This window comes from Perissodus microlepis, chromosome 16 (assembly GCF_051167445.1).
Source record: "Perissodus microlepis isolate ML-2025 ecotype Zambia chromosome 16, ASM5116744v1, whole genome shotgun sequence".
In the NCBI taxonomy this organism is placed as follows: domain Eukaryota; kingdom Metazoa; phylum Chordata; class Actinopteri; order Cichliformes; family Cichlidae; genus Perissodus; species Perissodus microlepis.
Genome location: NC_140476.1, coordinates 16,591,320 through 16,614,469, shown reverse-complemented (window position 1 = coordinate 16,614,469; position 23,150 = coordinate 16,591,320). Strand labels below are relative to the sequence as shown.

At 39.2% G+C, this 23,150-nt stretch overlaps 1 protein-coding gene across 1 annotated transcript in view; it reads left to right on the top strand.

The window, feature by feature from the left end:
• Positions 1 to 21,195, top strand: part of pde11a (phosphodiesterase 11a) — a 46,052-nt gene extending 24,857 nt beyond the window's left edge. Inside the window, exons 11-20 of the mRNA XM_084907586.1 lie at positions 2,827 to 2,973; positions 3,107 to 3,214; positions 6,596 to 6,705; positions 8,246 to 8,336; positions 12,295 to 12,395; positions 12,589 to 12,666; positions 12,763 to 12,826; positions 13,104 to 13,178; positions 14,054 to 14,137; positions 18,314 to 21,195. Coding sequence (XP_084763712.1) covers positions 2,827 to 2,973; positions 3,107 to 3,214; positions 6,596 to 6,705; positions 8,246 to 8,336; positions 12,295 to 12,395; positions 12,589 to 12,666; positions 12,763 to 12,826; positions 13,104 to 13,178; positions 14,054 to 14,137; positions 18,314 to 18,547 — 1,092 coding nt within the window. The 3' untranslated portion in view covers positions 18,548 to 21,195. The remainder of the gene's footprint in view (positions 1 to 2,826; positions 2,974 to 3,106; positions 3,215 to 6,595; positions 6,706 to 8,245; positions 8,337 to 12,294; positions 12,396 to 12,588; positions 12,667 to 12,762; positions 12,827 to 13,103; positions 13,179 to 14,053; positions 14,138 to 18,313) is intronic.
• Positions 21,196 to 23,150: the final 1,955 nt, after the last annotated feature.

The following is a 23,150-nucleotide window of genomic DNA, read 5'->3' as shown; positions in this document are numbered from 1 at the left end:
AAGTTAGCATGCTGTGCCATATCCTACTCATTACTTGCAGCTACAAACTGAGCATTTAGTTTGGCTAAATAAACCTGATCAAAAACCTATAAGGCATTGGAAGAAAGCACCACCTTGTGGGGTATTCTTTTAATGAGGTAACTTCCATAGACTCTAAATAAAAAATGGACTAAACCCCCTAAAAGCTACTAAAATCCTGTTTTGAAGCCTCATTTTTAAAAAGATGGTAGCTGGCAACTGGCTAGACATCGAAGCTGTTCACAGCACTTGAAATGGCTTTGTCGACAGTGAGCACTGATCTGTTACTCACATTCTTTTGGCTTGCATTTAACAATGGGTTGGCATTAAGGTTACAGCTGGCTCAGTTCTTCTCTTAAGGTGTCAGTTTTTCTTATTCTCTGCCCCTGTTTCTTGTGGGGTCCCTCGGGGGTCTTTGCACTTTTTTCCATTTAATAATAATATTAAGAGATATAACATTGCCTTTCATTTCTATACTGATGATTTACAGCTATATCTTCCAGTAAAATATCAGGATTCCCTATAGCATCTACTTGACTGTCTTGGAGACAAACAAGGTTGGCTGATTAACAACTGCTAAAGCTGTTAAACAGTGACAAAACTGAGATGATCATTCTTATGATCAGGAAAAAAAAATTATGTGTACCTTTATTACTTCACGTCTGGATTAATCTTCCCATACCTACGTCTGCAGATGGTGCAGAAATCAGCAGCAAGACTGCTGACTGGTACTAAGAAATATGAGCACATCCCTCCAGTCCTGGCCTTGCTGCATATGCTTTCTGTCAATTTTAGAATCCAGTTTAAGATTTTGCTGGTTGTTTTTAAGGCTTTTAATGGGTAGATCCCAGTTTATATCACCAATCTCATTCATTTTCTATCAGCTCCCAGGTCTCTCAGGTCCATTGGCAAAGATCTGTCATATGACCCAAGGTCATGTCTCAAACAAAAGAGGGTGACAGAGCCTTTGTAGTCACTGCTCCACAGTTCTAGAATCAGTTACCGATTCACATAAAAAAGTCCTGCATCTCTGCTTTTAAATCTAAGCTCACAAACCACCTTTACTCTGGCCTTTCCTGCCCACTAATCTCCTATTTACGGTTTCTCCCCTCTTGTCCTGTGGTTGTTGTTATTGTTATCTTGCTGCTTATTTCTTTTTAATGTAATTATGTGCAGGTGAGTGTATATAGGTATATAAACTTTGTACATCACGAACCTGACGGCTAGCATCCACAAGTGATCATATTGGCATCCGATTATCCAAAAAAGACAAAAGTGGGTCATTTTAAATTTGGAGTTTGTAGAGATTGGTTAACTTTTGGAGTCACTGTTTAGTGGACATTGGAGGAAACTATTGAGGCCGAAGCAAACAATCACAAAAGCAAAGACAAGAAGTAAGACAAGAGAAAAGGTCTTAAGGGAGGCTTCTTGATGTCTGTATTGGTGCAGATAATTACCATGATCTAATGTTTTGTTCTTCTAAATGCTGTCCTTAATTAATAATAATAAGACAATAATAAGAATCAATAATGAATTAAGACATATGAAATAAAACAGCAACATTAGAGGTGTATTAGGATTCTGCTGCATCCCGATTTCACAAAAGTTTGATCTAAGGTAAACTTTTACTGATGCATAAAATGAAAGTTTTTTCCCAGAAAGTTAAGATACTCACAATGTATTCAGTTTCCTCATAGGTGCTTTAACTAAGATATATATTTTTCTAATTAAATAACAATTTTTTATTAACTTTAATGAGAAGGGGAAAAAAATCTATGGCAAAAGAGAGAAATTATTGGCAGACTTCAGCTTCAAAAGAACTGCAGCAGCGCACAAGCATAAATAGGAGCTGAGAAGTCCCCTGTGAATTTAAACTAATTGTAGCATTTGGAATGGATTACTTCAATCAATAAGCATTCATTCACAATGCATTATTGATAAAGATGAAAATATGGAAAATGACTACATTTTTAATTGGCAGGACATTTCTGAAAAATAGATATGACCTATTTTCCTGCACTTTCATGTTTAGGATTTTCCCCTGTGGCCATTATTGCATAGTAGGATCCCTGCTCTCTAGTGTGCCTGTGTGATCTTTCAGCCCCCTCATGCAGCACTGCTCTCTGCTTCTGCCTTTCCCTCCACTTTCTGCTCTACATAAGTAGCCTTGTTGAGCACGCTTGCCTGGGATTCCACTGGTGTGAAAAAGGCAGTGGCAAACAAATCTGGCTGACATTTCATAACCTCGGGGCTATGAATTAAGATCTGAAGAATACCTGCTGGCCAGAAAGGCAAATGTTTGCGCAGGAAACAATGGTGGTTGTTAGAGAAGACAGATAGAGAGGAAAGAGAAACACAGCTTTACAGAAACTTTAACTCTGCTAAGATATATTTGACTGTAAAGCTCAAAATCCTTCAATTATAAATGCTGACTCAAGTCAGGAAGAGCATCTCCTGATCAGATAGACATTGTGCTCATTAGAACCTATTAAAGATAGAAGATGTGCTTCAATATGAAAATGCTTAATTGGAATCCTATATTTTTGTTTGAATACCACAGAAAAAAAGCTGCTGATGATTATTGTTGCCACAATTGTCAGTGAGCTCTGAAAGTAAACAACAATGAAATTCTCCAGTAGATCCCCCTCATTAATCTTAAACCCCTCCAAATGAGGCTTCGGGTCTTAATTAGCATGTTTTTATATTTCCATATAACATCTGAAAATCGCACAACATCCTCTGACCTCTTCATCTTCATTTCTGCTCTTGTTCTTGTCCTGTATGTTTCCTCCCGCCATGGCGAAACAGGCTGCTAACATCCCCCTGGTCTGCGAGCTGGGCATCGACAAGCTCTCCTTTGATGATTTCTCTCTGGATGTTGACGCCATGATAACGGCAGCTTTGAGAATGTTTATGGAACTGGGAATGGTGCAGAAATTTAAGATTGACTATGAGGTGAGGACACTGAGTTTCCCTGTCTTAATTCCTTTGCTTTAATACTTGATTGAGATTGCCCCGAACACTGTTTTGTAACCGCACGAGGACCGCTGACCCATGTGCTCATCTCGCCACCTGTCTTACCCTGCAGACGCTGTGCAGATGGCTGCTGACTGTCAGAAAAAACTACAGAATGGTTCTCTATCACAACTGGAGGCACGCATTCAACGTTTGCCAGTGCATGTTTGCCATGCTGACGGTAATGGTCATGCTCATTTTTGATCACTCTCTGTTCTAGACAGCAACAGTTAGATCAAGGCATTGCATTTCAACATACAGTTAGAGATAAGAATAGAAAAGCTTTGAGAAAGTTGATCTGACCAGCAGTGACGATATGAGGGCTGTTGCCATATAAACTGCTATTGATAACTGGAAAACTTAATTAAATAATTTGTTTGCTATAATGATCGTAGTGTATATCTACATATATGTTTGTATGCATCCTATGTCCTTCTTAACGGGTCAATCTGAACAGGCATCATCAGACATACAATGATTATTATATATACATATATGTATATATGTGTCATGGTCCTGTGTTGTTTAACCGGGTATTCTTGAGGTTTTGTTTTTTGTTTATTTAAATAATCTATTTGATTCATGTTTTTGTTTTAATTTACTTCATGTAATCTTAGTGTATTTAGTCTTGTTTTTAGTTGCTTTAGAGTTTCATTCTTCCTTCATTAGTCTTTCCTCTTGTGTCAAGTATCCCATAATGAGTTCATATATCTGTTTTCCATTTTCGCTATCTTAGAGTTAGTTGTTCGTTCCATTTTGCTTTTAGCTTTACTTTCCTCGTCTTCTTCTCTATGATTGACTTCAGCTTTCTCACTCTCTCCAGCTGTCTCCACTTCCCCGATTGCACTTCTGTGTACATATAATCGCTGTCTCCTTTTGTCCTTAGTTTGAGTGTTTGTTCCTCTTGTCTTATTGCTTATTCAAGCTTTTATGTTCCTGTAGTTTTATAGTTTTCAATTTCCTCTTCTGGACCTTATGTTTTGGTTTTTTGTTTGAATATAAACAGTCATTAAACAGCTCACTTTCAGTTAATGCAGTCTGCCTCTGCACATCTGCATTTGGGTCCTCCTCTAATCCTTGACTGTCAGTAGCACAGCTGACCATGACAATAAATTTAGAAGACAAAAAACCCCATTTTTACAGATGTCATTTTTTTAAAATTTCCTATAAATAGTCTTTATTTGACAATCCACCTCCAAATATGATGTTACATTCTACATTTGCGTTTTTTTCACCTATGATGTTCAACATACATCACCTGTACGCAACGTACCAAAGTTTGTATCCGTGATGGAATTTTATTTGGGCCACGAAAAAATACAGAATGAAGAATTTCAAAAAGCGCTGCAGCAAAAACCACGCTGCTTTTTTGCTACATTTAATATTATTAACACCAGCAAAAACCAGCGCAGATATGATAATGGCTGACACTCCAAAGTGGTAGGTAGTGATATTGTACCTTAATGATTTTGACAACCATCAGTATGCAAAAAAGAGAGGACAGTCACTGCTCAGGTAGTGCCACAGTGTGTAGCTAGCTAGTACCAAGCAAAATCATGTTGGAGGAGTGTGAGAATTCTTTGGTTTCTGTGGTGTTAGCATAGTATAGCATAGACTCTACGTGGGAAGCTGAAAAAATTGTACTATCCTGTTTTCTTGGTGTCAAAATTGACTTATCTCAAGACAAGACTGTGAGTGCTAACTTATCAGCTAATGCCAGTTTCGTTTGTTTTGCTGATTAGTGCTAAAGGGGAAAGTGATTTTGCCACTTGTCACTTTGGTGCTGATGGTTGACTGCTAGTGGACATTTGAGTTGCTCTGGTTGCCTAGGTAACCTGCTACCACCCTTTTGTACCCTTTCTTTGTTGTCACATGATTCAGTCCCGCAGCTTAAAGTTTAAGTCTGATTGCGTCCACTTCGTTGGACCAAATTGAGTTTTTTTGTACCATTTTTCTTATCCTTCTTTTTGGTGGATAATTTTTGACAGTTTGTCTGTAAACCGAGCTTCCCAGTAGGCACAATAAAAGGATTGAATTGAACCAGTGGTTATTTCATCTGATGTCACGTGAAGTCGCTGTCATTTCCAATGAACTTCACTTCCCAAATCTGGTGCACAAATGTCTTGCACAATCAGTGAATAGAGTTAACCATATAGCAAGATACTTTATTTTTCCCCATTATATTCTTGGAAATGCTGCAAAAGGTACCAACACCATAAATTCTAGGTCTAGAAGCACACTAAAAAGCCTCAAAGCAGTTTCCAAGAAAGCTGCTGGCTACAGGTGCCGGTGTTGGCAAAGAAACCCAGTAATTCACAACTTTAAACTTTAATGCAATTAAAATTGGTGAAAAAAAATTCCCTCTCTGCAGTTTACATTAGTGAAGAAATTAAAGATTTTTCAGACCAAGCTGTGAACATGTCTGCAGCAAAGTTGGACAGTTTTTTATCACCACCATCATCATGGCGACCAGAGGTCATAGAAAGTCAGTGGCATTTAGTGCCTTTAGCCAACCATGGATGAAAAATCACTGCCGATGTGAAAGGGGTGGATTCTGAGTTAAACTTTTTTAAACTTTGAGGAAAACGATCCAAGTGACTACCAATAGGAGCGCAGGATACCGGTGATTGACATATGATAGGATAGTAAGTATATTTAAATGATGGACCTGGATGTTGCTGGATGTACAGAAAATCAAGTTAACGTAGCATATAAATGAGAGACATTAAAAGATAAGGTTGCAATAGCTTTGCTGCACACTGGCATGAATATGAATGGAAATAACTAGCCAGCTTGCAACTAGGCAGCTGATGAATGACCCTATGATCAATGTTAAGATTGTTAAAATCTTATTATTTTATGTAATACTACATTTCAGTTTGATCTACGTTGAACTCACAGAGATTTAAATGATGACTCACTATATTATTAACTGTACAAACAGCCAGTTCTGTGTTTGCTTGAATTGAGACCCCAAGAGAATTACTTCTGCTTTTCCAGCAGGCCTTTTAATTTATCAGGTCCTTGGGGTAACGCACACTCTCACACAATTACACATGCATACAGACATGCACACAAACTCGTATAAAACACCACAGTGTAGTTCACTTAATCAAGTGCAGCATTAATGTGTGGCATCCCATCTGAATTGATTATTGGCAGAGGGGAAAGAAATAGCAGTGTGTAAGCTCCTGTGGACCCCTCAGCTCTTCTCCCATGTGCTTTAATGAGTAGGCTGAGGGCCTTGCTATCTTTGCCGCTATCCCCACAATGACCTATAGTGACTCACTCAGCACATGGCCTCCAGAATCCATTCATCCAAGCCATAAATCTCACTGTTTGGCTGTGTTACTGCAGTCCCCTCATTTTTAGAGGGATATAGTTTTGGATGATGCTGCTGTTTTAGTGTTTTGTTTTTTTTTCCATTTTATTCAATGTACTGCTTACAGCTTCATAAAATTATAGCGTAATAGATGCAGCTCTGGAGCACATGGAATGTGTGTGTGTGTCTCTGTGTGTGTGTGTGATTTCTTATTTGCCTCCTGTTCTCTGTGCCAATCAGACAGCAGGTTTCCAGGAGACTCTGACAGACGTGGAGATCTTAGCCCTTATTGTCGGATGTGTGTGCCATGACTTGGACCACAGGGGCACCAACAACGCTTTTCAAGCAAAGTAAGGAAACACACACACACACACACACACACACACACATACACATACGAACATACTGCAATCTACACACTGCTGTGTGTTCCCATCTCCAGCAGTCTGCAGTAGTGCAGCTCAGATCAGCAAGAGTCAAGTCGGAAGTTGTTTAAGGCTTATATAAGAGTCTCCTTAACGAAGAAACTGTAAACATTGCTGACTCTGGGTGCATTAAAAAAAAGCTAATAAATTACTGAATATAAATATTTTCTGCTTCCATCAAGATTGTTATAGTGCAAGCTGATTTTCAAAAATGTTGGAACACGGTCGAAAATATATCAGAAAATGATATGAGAAATGTTGTTCTGGCAACATGTTTATATAAAGAATGGGCATTTATCACAGCGTTGTTGCAGTTTTTATTTCAATAACACGGTAAATGTACAGCAGCTGAGGAGATTGTAGCTTCGAAAGTTAGATTTCTTTCGCTATTCTTGTTTCATGTAGGATTTCAGCTGCTCAACAGTTTAAGGGTTCCTTTATTGTATTTTAACTTTCAGAATGCACCCAGTGTTTTCAAGCTGGGCACAGTAGTGTTGGTTTTAGCAGCCCAACACCTGTTCAGCTGCTTGACAATGCAAATGTCATCACTTGGCAGCAACCCAGTACATTTAGACAATGTAGACAAGGCAATCTGCTCAAGGTCAAAGTGAGCATCAGAATGGGAAAGAAAAGTGATATAATGATCTGAAAAAGAGAAACGCTTAAGTGAGCAGTAGGGTTAAAATGTCTTGTTGATGAGGAGGCTGGCCAGACAACATGACAATGTGGATTCAACCTGCCTTGCAGCAGTTCAAACTCCTGGTGGTGTACTGCTTCCTTAATTATATTTTTTGGGCTGACTTTGGCATTGTTTAAAGTCTGCAGCCTACCTGAGCATTGTTGTTAACCATGCTCATCCCTTTATGACCACACTGTACCCATCTTCTCGTCACATCATCTCAAACTGGTTTCTTGAACAGAGCAGTGAGTTCATTGTGCTTAAATGGCCCTTATAGTCACCAGATCTCAATCCAACAACACTTTTGGGATGTGGTGGAACAGGACACACATCATGGATGAGCAGCCAACAGATCTGCTGCAATTGCATGTACACCTCAACCTATTAATCCAGACTAATTCACATTTATAAAACCCTCATTATAAGAAATGCTGATTTTTACCATGGGTAATAAATAACATTTAAAGACGGCGCTAAAATGTGGGATATTTTGCATTTTAAATCCAGCTCGCATGCGTCGTTTGTGGCAATGTCACTTCTCTTGAGTATTCTTTTTAGAAGCTAAATTAAACGACGATCTTATTCAGTGTGAAACCTCTCCGCTTTTGCTGTAGTTTAGGATATGACTCTCAAGCTGTTTTCTGTACTGCGACACGTGGTGACAGGTTGGTGAGGAAATCATATCAGACTCAATCAGTTTCTCTGCATGTGTTGAATCCTGATTATGTTATCCCTCGTTTTTGATCCCAATATGCGTGCGCATGTGTGTGTGGGTGTGTTTGGCAGGACGGGCTCAGCTCTCGCTCTGCTTTATGGGACCTCTGCTACACTGGAGCACCACCACTTCAACCATGCTGTCATGATCCTGCAGAGTGAGGTGGGCTATGTTCTTATATCTGCTGCAATGCAGTTACCATAAACGGTTTGCTAATGCCTACCTCTGCATGTTGTAGTTCTGATTTCAAACACCTTTTACAACCAAGTTATTGTGCCCTCGATACCCTAACCTCTTGGAGACTCCATATTTTGAAAGTTTATGTGTTTTACTTAAACAAGCCAAAAAAACATAAAACAAAAACAAAAAAAACAAAAAAAAAATCAGACAAAACAGAAAGCATTCAGAAAGACCCGACATTCAGAATCTCTTCACAAAGACATTTTTTGCAGCACTCTTGTATTTCAGTGCATTGCATGTTCACATTTGTGCTACTTTTCATTATATTGAAAGTCTGTTAATATCTGCACTGCAGACCTTTTTCACTGCACTGATATTTTACATGGTCAAACTAATTTCATTACCGATGCCAGCTGCCAGCAGCATGCACAGTACCAGGAACCTGGAACCACCAGGTCCTAAAATTAAATGCAATAATTTTAGTAACACTCATGGTTTCCCTGCTGAAGTAGATGTCAATGCCTATTAATCCTGAAGGTTGAACAGTGAGTGATAGAAGGTTAAAGTTATGACCTTAAAGGACTGATATGACCTTTTTTTTTTGGTAAATACACTACTGTGTAAAATTCTTGTGCCACCCCTCATTTCTTTATATTTTACTTCCAAGTAGAGGCATTTATTTTTTTAAAGTGGTCTTGAGCAGTAGCTCTCCAGGCATGTTTTTCTTTGGACATTGGCTGCTTTTTCACTCATTTTCAGTTCAGTTCTTGTACCTGAATATTTTTAGAGGAATGTTTTTGTTTTTTTTTTAAGCCACTTAACACTGATCTATGAATGATTAAGCATTAAAAAATCATCTCACACAAGGGATGAACCAGTGTTGTGTTGACCGATAATGGACAGATTAGCAAAGAATGAATTTTAAATCGTTTAAGCACTTTGTTACTAGTATCTGACGCAAAAATAAATCCTTTGTTTACTCAATTAAATCTATGAAAAAATGCCACAGATAAAATGGTATTAATAAATTGTATTTTAGAAGTGCTATCAGCTTAAATGTTGTCCAATCTCAGTATGGTGTGGTATCTCAGTATGGTGTGTCCCTAATATATTTGAGGAAACTGGCCCGCCAGATGATCCATCTACTGTTCACTGGAGCCTCATCAGAAATGGTCTCAGTGGAAGGGTTTTTGTCAAGAAGTGATTCTTCTTAAATGGGAAAGAGGGAGAAAAGACTGATGTATAACAAATTACACAAGAACTAGACTGAAAAATCAGTGGTAATAGATTTTATGGAGTGATGAATCCAAATCCAGATTTTCTGCACATAAGGAGGAAGTCAGTGCAGAGGTCCAACAGTGAGCATCTATAGCCATCTGTAAAAGACAGAGGTGCTGGGAAATGCAGAAAAGTACCATCTCAGTTGTTCTCCTGGCTGAAGTTTGGTCCTTTTACAGCATCCTGCCATGCGATTACATTTGTTCCTGACCACCGAGAACACTCACGTTAACTTTTATCGAGTGGAAAAAAAGTTAGCTTGTTTATATTATGCTAACATAGCTGTGTCGGTAGCGGTCACGTAGCACATCATATACCAGCTAGCCAAACTTCAGTAACCCTACAAACGTCACTGCTGTTTAGTTTTCTGTCTTCATTTATGTTGGAAGTGATAACAGAGCTGTACGTTTTAATTTGTTTCCAAAACCCCGCAGTCAGGACATGCTATATTGTATTTAGATAGAAGCTAGCGAGCTAACTTCCTGCTAACTTCTAACTCCGTTAAATGTCATAAATTCCGTTTTCATGGACGACTGGATGTTAAACTCAATTGTTACACCTGGTAGAGCAGAACGCTGATCATTTTATTAAAGATGAAAGACTTTAGACAGTTTTTCAACTCTCATTAATGCCATAGTGATCGTTTGATATATGGACCTGCAGCGGAGTTTAGGCCCAGACACGGCTAGTGACGTCAGACTTAACGACCGGATAGAAACGAGAAGAAAGCTTGCCTAAAATTGTTGGCTCTGTAAGGGTGTCAGCCAACCAGCAGAGACTTCAGGATGGATGCTCTTAAAGTAACGCGACTAGTATCTACGTTTTACCATGACTGCGCAGAAGTCATGTGTTTCACTGCTGTCAAACTCCTGTGCACCTAATGTGGCTCTTCAACTCTCTGGCATCCCAAATGAATAAATGCTAAATTTTTCATAAAAGAAAACAGTGTGTGTGTGTGTGTGTGTTTGGGGGGGAGGGGGGTAGTTTGTACTCACAGTGCTTGGAGGCAGACAAGTGGTGTGGATTGTCTGCTACATGTGAACGAATAAACAAATAGCTCAGGCTGCCCTCAAATCAATGTAATTACAGAGATGATTGATTCGGTGGTAATTGGTTGAGAGAGACATTTTACCAGGTGACTGGATTCCGTGAAGTTGTAATTGAAGGCGTTTTGAGGGAGCAGCTGAGGCGAAGCTTAGCGGTAGTTTCCACAGGCTTCATTATCGTGGTGCTGACAACACAGGAAGCTGACAAATGTTTGCTTGGAATATCATAATGGTGTGTGTTGATACTGGGGTTGAACTACTGTTATCCTTAGTTCATTAGCATATAAATGAACAGCGGGGCTAATTCAAGTCGAAGCTAGAGCTCAAATTCAATCCGCCAGCCCGCGCAAACCATTAATAAAATTGTAAACTTTTAAACGTCACTCGCTTCCTTTGTATCTCTCAGTTCCCGCTAGTCATTCTATTTCAGTCGCCTCCTTCCTTCATCTGCTCCAGTTGTGACAGAATGAGAGATGTCCTTTGTGTTACTGATGTTATGCAGTTCAATATTTCATAGGAACCCATGAGCTGATGAAAGGAATTACAAGCATGTTGGCACAGTTTTTAGAGTTCAGTGCTCAGGTTGCGAAAGGGAAAATGGTGACGATCAGCATTTAAAAACCTCTGCTAATTGCAAACCATCCGTTAGAGGAGAGTGGATATAATGTGATCGCTTATATTCTAACTATGCGTTCTACGGTTATGGCTTAATTGTCCAAATAAGATCTTTTTATCACTCTTTCACACGTCAAATGTGTGAAGACTTCATAGGACTGCACAATTTGGTCAGATATTTAGGCGTGTTAATGGTTCTAACAGGGGTGAATACCAGGTGTAGTAAGCACACCCATCTCCCATCAGCCCTTTGTGGTGCTGACATAGGTGACACTTGATATCTCTATAATATCTGGAGCTATATAAGTAAAATTAAACTGAACTGAAGGTCTTTGTTTCAATTTATCAGCTCTCTCTGGTCACAAAATGCTCTGTATATGCTTCCCCACATATGAATTAGTACCTATTAGTAAAAGTATTATTATTAGTAGTAGTATTAGTATACATTATTACTGGAATTCTTTTTTTTAAAGAATCTTTAAATTACAAAAAAAAGAGGCTGGGAACCAACTGGAACTTTGACTGTAAAAAACAAAACAAAACAAAAACGCTTCCAAAAAACACTGAGAGTACTTTCCTTGATCTCTGTGCCACCTTTCTAGTTGACAAATGCTTATTTTAACAAGTAGATTGTAACTAAATTTAGCCCAAACTTTTATTAAAGGCCAAATGTGAGCAAGCCTAGATGAGTTGAAGTTGAAATTTTGGGACTAAATATCAAATGTTAATAGTTATTGTGGTAAAAACATTTAAGTGGACGGAAAATGCTAGGATTGGGTAATACATTTGTAAAGATATCCCACACTGCTATCACGTCAGCTGCTTTAGTTTGTATATCTGACGACAGGTTTGTGCTTCTCTTAAAAATGATATAGCAGGTCATAGGAATGGTACTTATCCAAAATGTCCAGGGACAGTAATCATTCATTTCAGGCTACTTGTATGCTTTTAGAAACGTGGCTTATGTTTTCTTTATGGTGTCTCTGTGTGTCTCTCCACAGGGTCACAATATCTTCTCCAACCTCTCATCCACAGAGTACAGCGACCTCATGCAGCTGCTGAAACAGTCAATTCTGGCCACAGACCTCACACTTTACTTTGAGTATGTACTAAAAGAACACTGCTTATTAAACTGTTAGTGAGATGTCCACAGAGCCCTGACAGTGAAGCACACTGACAGCTACAGAGCCTCTAGCTGTTCACAGCTTACTATGGGTTTCTTTTAGGTAACATCGCCCCCTTGTGGAATTTATGTAATTTACATGTACATATGAGGATTTCTTGTTTTCATTCAGGAATAGAAACATGTTCTTTGAGCTGGTCAGCAATGGAGAGTACAATTGGAATGTGAAGGCACATAGAGACATGTGCAGGTAATCGTGTATGTCTTTGTCTTCCTGATTGAATTTGGTTTTATGTTACATTTTTTGGGATTATTAATGCTTCTTAAAATAAATATGTCTTCGCAGATCCATGATGATGACAGCATGTGATCTCGGTGCTGTCACTAAGCCCTGGGAAATATCACGAAAGGTGACAAAAACAGTGCGAACTCTCATGCTCATATGTAACACAGGCGACATTAGTGTGGATGTATTTCAAATCCATTCACGTGGAGCAGCAGAAAGCTACGCTGCATTCATAATCAAATCATCATTTAAAGCATTTTGAAGCAAAAACGTTTAACTAGCCGCTGCATATAAATTGTGGGAATCTGCTGCTTTTCTTTGACAGACATAACTTGAGGCGTAATTGGCGATTAATCACTTAGTTGACTGAATTAGCACCTTATTGAATTGTCTCTCTTCAGGTGGCTGAGCTGGTGACAAGCGAGTTCTTTGAGCAGGGCGACAGAGAAAGACTGGAGCTGAAACTCACGCCCTCTGTGAGTAAACCGAGCCAGCTCTGGTTTTGTGCTTTTTTGCACTTTCGCTCCCCTCTGCTGACCTCTAAGAGCTGATGATGCTGAAGATAGATTTTCGCTGCAGTCGCTGCACATAGTGGCTGTTTAGGAAACACGAGAGCTTGCGTCCCATAGTGTGAGAAAAGCATATGGTCAGCTTGACTGCTCCACTGCCTTGCTGCTGTGCCAAAAAGAAAACTGTGGACAGACTTGCAGTAATTCTTAAAAACAGAAAAAAGAGAGAAGAAAAAGAAAAGAACTGCCCCCGGTTGCATTTAGAGCAAAATGTGACCTTTTTATTCATTAACGCAGGCTATTTTGGTGTATCGGGACTTTACAAGAAAATATGTTTCCTTTTTTTTTAATTAGCAAAAGAGCACTGTCTGTTTGACTGAGGGGTTTTTGAGCTTGAATTATGTTGGAAGTCCTTAAAAGGGGAAAACAGACAGCTTTCCACGTACAATTAATGGCTGTTGAGTAATCGAGCCAGGCCACATTGCCTCCTCTCTGAAATAACTAATTCAGTAGCCTCAGGTCTGCTGCTTGTGTCAAACCTTTACCGCTCTGTGTGTGGGTGTTGGAAATTAAATATTAACTTCTAAGTCATATCCCAGTAACTATCTCTGAAGCACAGCCTCGGTGGAGGCTCTTAAATTCCGGCTGCAGGAGAATGAGGGGGAATGGAAAATAAAGTTATAAAGCTGAAAATAAAGCTGTCTTGAGAGCTGAATGAGAATTTTCTTTTACAAAAGCAAGAACGGCAGCACTTTAGGGACCATGATGCTAACTTGTAACCGTTGTTTGTCCAGTGTGAGCACTGATATAGATGTAAATAAATTCTGTCTTTTGTCTTTCAGGCCATTTTTGACCGAAACAGGAAGGATGAATTGCCAGGGCTTCAGCTAGAATGGATTGATGGAATCTGCTCTCCGCTGTACGAGGTAACGCTTGAAGATCCGCCGCTCTCTGGCCTTCATTGTGTGCCGCTTGTCACACATCCGCCTCTGACATCAGTAGTCACCGTCCTTCGCCCGTTATTGTCCTCCACTGACGCCAGCAATGAAACTGTCACCAACAGCTATTCAACTTTCTATGCAGCAACAGATTTCTCACTGAAAAAGAAACGCTTTTTTTTTTCTCTTTTATCGAAAGCTGTGGAACAACTTCAAGGTTGCATCCTGCTCTTTTGAGAATAGCAGTGTGAGTGTGCACTTCCTGGGTGTGAGAAAGCTCAGAGGTAGTCGAGTGCGTGAATGAAGCTGTGATGTAAGTCGGGTTGAAACGTCTCAGTAAGACAGTGTTCTTCGTTGTTCGCCGCACACAAATGAAATTAGCAAGGACTGATGCGTTGGGTTCTTTAAATACCAAAAAATTTCAATAAAAGTAAGAAAGAAAATCTCATTTCATTTCTAGAGCAAATATTAGGATCAAGCTAATACTGTGTCCTTGCTAGTACAGTGATGCGCGTGTGCATGTGTTTCTGAATGACATCAACAGAGCCTCACTGCCCCTCCCACTGCCAGCAGCGGCGGCTGTGTGGGAGGAAGAAAAAAGGCTGACTTACTGGTGAGATCAGGTCTGTTAAGAGATGAGACTTGCTGGAGTTAAATTCATGAAAGTCAGACAGAAGAGGAGTTGCGAAAGGAGTCGAGGATAAAACAAATCATTCAGTTTTACAGAACCGGGGCCTTTTCCCTCTGCTTTTTCTACTGTTAGACTACGCAGCACAACCTCTCTTCCTTTTTACTGTCATATTGCACATATTACTCGTAGTTGTCACGGGAAGAAAACAAACCATAGATCATCCTCGCATCTACTAAATTAACCCAGGATCAGTGTCAAAAGTTCGAGCAGACTAATCTTTGCCAGGCTCTGGTTACGCCATTGTTACTGCCAGAGTAGTGTAGATAAAAAGCATCAAAGCTGTGCGGCGTCTGCGTGGGGGGTTTGTCTTCACACTGGCTCGTGTAAAAAGCTGATGTTTGGAGAATCCAGATATGGAGCTCACGATCACGCTGCTGCCAATTAAACTTGCGACGGGGAGTACAGAGGAAGTTCAGAGGCAGCAGGGTTTTTATCCGTGGGTGGAAGAGATCTCGTTCTTGATCTCGCTGATCTCCTTCTCCTGGTGGTGACTCGCTATTTTCTGGAATATTAATCCCCCCATTATATAACCTTCCCTTCTTCATACCCCACCATATGACAGTCTCTTCTCTTCTGAGTCTTCCTTAGTGGAATAATGAAGCTGCGCAGACCAGTGAGGATATGCCACAGAGGGTTTTCTGCTGCGTAGAAAGAGGGAACATGTTTTTCCCCAGAAAAGCCCCCTCTCTCAACCTGCAGATGAGACAAATCTCATCAGGTTTTGTAGAAAATGTGAAAATAACTCTGTTATGTAGGCATGTGGCGCATGCAACTGCTTTGAGAGAAAGGATTAAAACTCATTGATATGATAATTCTGTTTCATGTGAATGTTTGTGAGTGATACACATTCACATTCATTCAGATTCATTATCTGAATGATAGGTGGGAAGCACTTAAGCATAGAAAAAGGTGCTGTGTCAATGAATGAATGAGGCATGGTGTATAAGTGCTTTGAGTGCTCAGAGTAGAAAAGCACTAAAAGAACCAGTCGATTTACCAGTTACATCAGTTACATTCATATATGTTTGTACACGTGAAACGTTAATATCTACCTACCTACAGTGGATGCCGCTCCTGTCCTGACAATAGGAAACAGACATAGGGAACACTGCTGTTGTATGACTCCCATATGAATGTTAAAAAAAAAAAACTTGCTTTGTGAGTTGGACATATATTCAATTGTTAAAGTTCAGCATCAAAAAGAGATTATTGAAATAATAACTAATTACACTGGCTGACTGCCCTGGATATCCAGTAGACAATGTTAGAAAAATAGAGTTCTGTCTTGCAGGTAATTTATTAAACAGTGGGTGACAGCTTTGACCACATTGCCACAAGCAGCTCAGTGCAGAAAAATGACAAAGGCAACTAATCCCAGTCATACATGTGCTTCTAATCTTTAGAAACCAGCCATTTAATGGGCTGCAGCTATGAACCGGCTGTGTGTTGCTGTTATTGTAGTCGGCTGCTCCCTCTGTATTGTTTCATTTGTTTGCCCATGTAATGCAGTGGATGAATAATGTGCAGCTTCTCTAGCCCCAGTCTGAGCCTAAAAAATAAATAAGTATATACTATTTCAACTATCTGGATGAAAAAAAAAATGTTCCCACTGTTGTGCAAAAACAAAGTACTGCAACTGCTCTAAAGCATTACTCTTAAATAAAAAATGTTATTCTGTATCAAAAAATATTGGCAACAATACATCAATGTATGCCATTTTGCTTTTTTGCCTTCTGTTGTGTAAATTCATATTTGTTTGGATTATTAAAAAAGGAAAAAAAGTACCAAAAAAAGTTTTTGCTAAAACACAGACTGTATTTAAAAAATGGTCAAGCCTCTGGTTTTAACCCTCTGAAGCCTGACCTGTTGCTGATGTCAAACGGGTGTTTTGCAGCATTTTTTAAACATCTGTAACTCCAAAACCATTCGCTTATTTTAAGAATTCCAACGCTTCCTCAAAGCAGCGACTCTGCGCGTTGCTACGGTTAGTACAGTAATTGCTTGGGAAGAGAGAGTGAGTGAGTAAGTGACGGAGCTCGACAGAAAACAGACACTTTATTGGACATTTGTGTTGTTTTCACTGTTTTTTTTAAATTGTCTTATTGAGTTTTGAATGTGGCGCTCTGCCTGGGATTATACTGTAATGACCCTAATATCACAAGCATAGAGTTGCTGCTTTCAGGAACCATTAGAACTTTTTTGATTGATGGGTCAAGAGTTACGGTAGTTTGACGTAAAGGTTTGACCTAACGTGAACTTGTTTTTTTGTAATGCAAAGGGTGACAATTCATTCAGTACATTGGGCTGAGGGGCCCCTGGTGAGCTGTGAAGGTACTGCATGTGTACTGGAGTAATTCAGTTTGACATTCCTCACACGTATGTACAGTTAAATATTTATATAAACGTATTTATTTATATAAAAACTTAATTGAAACTGGGAATAGGAGCGGTTATTTTGTGATATTACTCATTATTATTGCTCTTGTATTGAAGTTTGCGTCCCAGTGACTGTGTAACATTAGCATATTATAGCCAATAGCTTGTGTTGTTTATGTGTTTTAAGGAAAACTCTTTAAGGAAATACATCACTTTTGCATTCTGCTTAGAGTGAAGATTTTAAATTGGGGGGGCCCCGTGGGATTTTCTGGTTTTTAAGTGGCCTGCAGTACTCTTGACTTTGGGAATAGTTGATTTAATAAATTATGCTCCATCCAGCCATTCATTCCTCATGAGGGGGAAATGAAGAGCGGATGGCTAGAGGGTGGAGACTGTCCCAGCTGTCATGGGACATGAGGCAGGGTACACCCTAGACAAGTTGCCAGTCTATATTGCAGAAATTACAGTCCCATTAAGAGGAAAATAAACAAAAAAGCAGAGCCATGCTTTAAGGAATGATAATGCATCATCACTTCAGCATGCAGTGTTTCTTGTTTCGTCCATAAGATCCATTCCTCTTCAAAAAAACAGACAGACAGACAAACAAATAAAAATACCCCCCATGAGTTTTCTTCTAAGAGTGACTGGGCTCTCCCTTAGCGATAAGGTGAGGAGGTCAGTCATTTGGGAGGGACTCTGAGTCCTGCTGGCAGAAGGCTGCTGACCATGAGGAAGACATGCTGGACAGATTATATCTCTCAGCTGGGAATGCATCCCTCTGGATAGCCTGGAGGAGGCTGGGGAGAGAGATGTTTGGGTTTCTCTGCTTAGACTGCTACCCCTGTGACCTGGATCCAGACAAGCAGAAGCAAAATAAGAAGTTTTCCTCAGTCCCGGCTGTATACTACGAAAACTTTTTGGGTGTTTTTTTTTTTTTTTTGCTTGTGGTGTTTTATCCTTTATTTATTTCAGTCAACCCTTTAACCCTGCAAAAGTAGCATTTCAAAACATTTGTTTTTAAGCAGTATCTTGCCGTTGTAAGCACATGTAGCCAACTGTAAGTGTTAATTCCTTTCCCCCCCTCTTTCTCTCTCTAGACTCTGGTCAAGTTGAATCCCAAACTTCAGCCGATGGTTGACATGATCAAAGCTAACAGGGCCAAATGGGAGGAACTGAACAGGAAGAGACAACGCGGCCAGAGTGTTTCTGCACCCGCGAGCCCCTGCAGTGGTGACAGCACAGAAGCCAGTGGCTGCACTGTGGCCAAAACTGGCAGCACACCCTGCTGCAGTGGCAGTGCTGACGGATCACCATCTAAAGCAGCTAGTTAGCTTCTGCTGCCGAGCTTCTGAGCTGATTTCCTAGGCTTATTTCCTCCAAAATGCAGTCTGCAAAGGAGGAAGTGCAGTGCATGCAGAGATTCACGGGCTCTGCTCCTGTTCGCTTTTTGCTACTAGGGATGAGCTTCAGACTTGAGTGTGGCGCTATCATAGAGGTTTTTCTGCTGCCTTCAGATTCCCTGTGCTGAAGGGTGACAGAACTGTGTTTGGCAAGCTTGTCAGAGCAGCTACAAATCAGCCGATGACGCCACGTCAGAAAGGAAACTCAAACCACTGTGTCAACATGTCAGCCAGTGAGCTAACACCAACAATTCCACGGCAGTGTACAGATTTTCAGCACAGGCGTGGAGAATATAGGGGAGGAATATTTGTCTCTGCTGTGGTTTGTTTTGCTTTTGGCACCCTCTTGTTGGTCATTCTTTTTGTCCAGGGTAACAGATTATTATTATTATTATTATTATTATTATTATTATTTGTAAATCTGTAAATAGGCTATCGAGTTATTGAAAAGAGTAAGATTGTAATGTGGCTGTAGACTTTCTGAAGGCCAACGGGGTGCAGGAACAACAAGGACCTGTGACAGTGCTTGCAATGCAAATTGAATTCCCACTCCCTCTTTTCCTGTGCCTTGTTTTAGGATCCTAATGAAACATGCATGGCCTCAGTGCTGAGGTTATTAGATAGTGTGTCAAACCACGCTGTATTTTTTTTTGCCATAATTTGTAAAAAACAGTGACTGCAATTAACATCTTGACCCCCATAAACTTAAATATATATTTGCCTAGTTTTATAAATGCAGGGCCTGACTTATCACATACAAACTTACATACGCGCACACACACACAAACGTGCCTTGATGAAGCTGTTCTGATATTATATTAACTTCTGCAGGAAAAATCTTAACATCTACTAATTTAACACTCGCAGCTGTTACCTAAAAATAAAATATTCTTTAATATCAAAAGCCATTGTTGGACATTTTAAGAGCTGCCCTTTTTTGCTTATAGCCAATCAGTTTGAAAGGAAGATCCTTACCACTCTTGTGGTTATCTGTTGAACAGGCAGGTGATCAGAGCTTAGATAGCATAGAGACTGCAAACACGTAGAAGCAGATAACATTGCTGTTTCTCATTGTTTATTGTCTGTAGCAGTTAAGGGTATTTCCTAAAATGTAAAACGTTTCAATCTAATTTCTGGCCTTTTCTAAACTTCACAAATGCTACCAGCTGTATACTGCATTTTATTTAAAAAAATTCCTGAGACAATGACATATCACTTGTAGTCACAAACTTTTGTTTCAATTAGAGCCCAGTCATTAATATATTGTTGGGACTTAAATGAGAAAGTAAAAACTTTCAGTACCTATATATTGGGTGATATTCTTTGAAGATATTGAAACATAATATGTTAGTTAAATGTCAGTTATATATTCATTTTTAACATCACTAAATATTTCATAAAATAGCAAAAAACTTACTATCACAACCCCACTTGACTCCACGGTTAGACTGTATATAAAGGATGGACAGAGCCCTCGTTAAGCCACCCTTCAGTTAGTAAACTAATGTGCGACTTAAGTCTTAAACGTATTGTTTTAGTGAAATGAAGAAGAAGATCTGACTTTGAAACTGAGAGACACCACACAGTCATCGGCTAACAACATGTGACTCACTTACTTTAAAATTCTAATGATAATTTTAATTAAAATACTTGGCTGTGTGGCTTATTTAGTATGCCTTGAAACAATCTATTAAAATAATCAGGGAAGTATATGCTGAGCTTAAAGAGCAAGGGAGCCCAGGGCATTTTTCCTGTAAACATATATACAACTGCAGCTCTTTTGACAGTCAGTGCTGCCCCCTGCTGGTTATTTAAAGAACTTCCACATTGGCTTCTCCATCTATCTTTTATATACAGTCTATACCCAGCTGAGATGTATACTCTTGTGCTCCTGCACAGTCCTGAGAGCTTTGGAGTTGGAGCCACCCTATGGACAAACTATGTGATGACACCATTTCTAAATTAGGCTTTAAATTGGACGTTATTTAAATTATCAAACAATTATAATAAGTATTATTTTGGGGTGGGGGTTTGCCTTATGAATTGTGTTGTAGCTTTTGTTAATTGGAGTTTTACAACGTGACTGTGCACATTGTGTGGCATGGATCTGTGTGCTCTGTATTTTAGTTGAAGAGCTAAACTGAAGTCAGCCAGATTGTTTGTTTTTTCTTTGTTTGTTTGTTTGTTTTGTTCTTTTTAAAGAAATTGCATGTCTTTATGCAGTATTAAATTCAACCACTTGCTAAGGATGTAGCAAATAAGTGAGCCAAGAAATACCTCGTACTTTCATCAGTAAACATTTTATCTCATGGGAAATGCATGACTTAAATTCTATTGCATCATGTTATGTGATTTACGTATGAATATCACTGTTCTATTTTCCAATTAGGTCTCCATGCAGGGCCAACTTCTACTCATTTTTTCCCCGCAGTGTAACGTGCTTTTTGTGTTTCTACTTTCTCCCAGTTTGGACTCTGGATTTATTCACGGCAGGCTAAACTGAAAGAAAACTAAGGCATGGAAAGGCAAATGAGCGATGTTTCTGTTGAGAGTTTAAATAAAAACTGCTGCTACACGTGCTCTGGTTTGCTCTGACTCTGATTGTGGTGGTCCATTTTGAAGCTGCACTGCTGTCAAGTATGCATTTTATTTTATGTATTTATTTAAAAAAAAACAAAAAACAGTAAAATGCTGCTTCTATGTAAATTATTACCTGTTACTACATACAAGGCTCACAAACTATATTTCTTTGTTAGATAGCCTTTTTAATAATCAATAATTCAACGAGATTTTAACTGACCTTTAATTTTAATGTTGCATTTTTACAGTTCTGTGCCAAAGCCATGTCTCATTTCTTTATATCTTGCTTCCAAGGAGTCAGAATTTCCTGTAACTTCTTAAAGTAGTCTTGAGCAGTAGTTTTCCAGATTTTTTTGAAGGTCTTTCAAAGCTTTTCTTTGGAGACTGGCTGCTTTTTCACACATTTTCAGTCCAGTTTTTATACCTGACTGTATGTTTTTTTGTTTGCAAAACCAAACACCACTTAAATCTGACCTATGAATCATCTAAGTGTAAAAGAAGCACCTAACTCGAGGGATGAACAAGTGTTGTGTCTACAGATAGCAGACAACTTAGCAAAGAACTAATTTTAAATTGTATCTTTAGGCACAAAAACACATAATTTGTTCCCACTTCTTTAGTAAATCTAAAAAAAATGTCAACGATAACAGTCTGACAGACATAACACTGTATTTTTGCCTCAACAAGGTGATTCTCAAAGAGCTATTAGCTGAAAAGTTTGCATATCTCAGCATGGTGTGGAGTGTGCCCTTAAAAAAACCAAGTGGAGGACAAAAGAGGAAATGACAGGCCTTAAAAAACATCTACAGAAAATGAACAGTGTCTGAAAGTCATATCCTTAAGAAATACAAAGAAATCATGACCTGAAACATGATCTGTATCTGGCCCCTTAGTTGAGCTTTAATGTTGATTAAAGCATCAACAGAAATGGTGTAAATGGAAAGGTGGGAGTCTCTGTCATGGTTTGTGGCTTTATTTCAGCCAGTGACCTTGGCGTCTTAACAAATTTGATGAAATTATGAACACACACAAAAAAAGATTTTGATCCATTATGCAATAACATCAGAAAAGCATCTGATTGGCCTGTATTGATAGATGCTCACTCGTACAGATACTGTTGATACTGTTTATCTGGATGCTGCATTTTCAGGTGAAAACGCAGAGACTTGGATGGTTGATCAAAAGTTTCTCCCACTGAAAACGCAATGTCCAGATAAACAGAATCAACTTTCTGGGGCTTCTGATTGGCAGTGGCGTCATTTTTCAGTTTGACAACAATCCCAAAGACTCTTCCAATACCTAGATAGAAAAACACTATCAGTGGTAGTCTAAGAAGCTTGGAAAGAAAAAAGCGTCTGGACTTCTTCATGTTGCTTGAAGACGTTACTGAATATTGATTTTCAAAAGAATTCAAGAAAACAAGAGGCAGCCCAAGACTTTTGCACAGTACCAAATAGTCCATCAGAGATGCTTATTAAAATTTTCCTCACCATGGACACTGTCTCCCGTTTTACATCTGATTTCTTCAGTGCAGTACTGACCTCATGTGGACAAATGCATCCTTGCACACAAACTGTATCTCTCAATGAAATTCAGTAGATAGGGCGTTTCATTGAGAAATCTTTGAATTTGTAAAGAGTGGAAATTGCACAACAAACATTAGACTGGTTAGGTTACAAAGATGTAAAGATATTAGTGAAAAGATAGTAATTACCTGCAAAATATATCAATCTAATCATATCGGGAAATATGACAGTCAGTCCTAAATTTAATTATGGATCCCTTGTGTCTTTTATCGGATATATCTATTCACACATAATTCTGAGCATTAGACTGTTAGACTGTGAAAGCTGCAGCGCATTTCACAGTTCAAGTCTGAGCTCGATTGCTGTTGATCTTGGTGGTGCTGACGTCAGCCAGCAGTGTGTGTGGGTGGCTGTGTGGGTGAAGATGA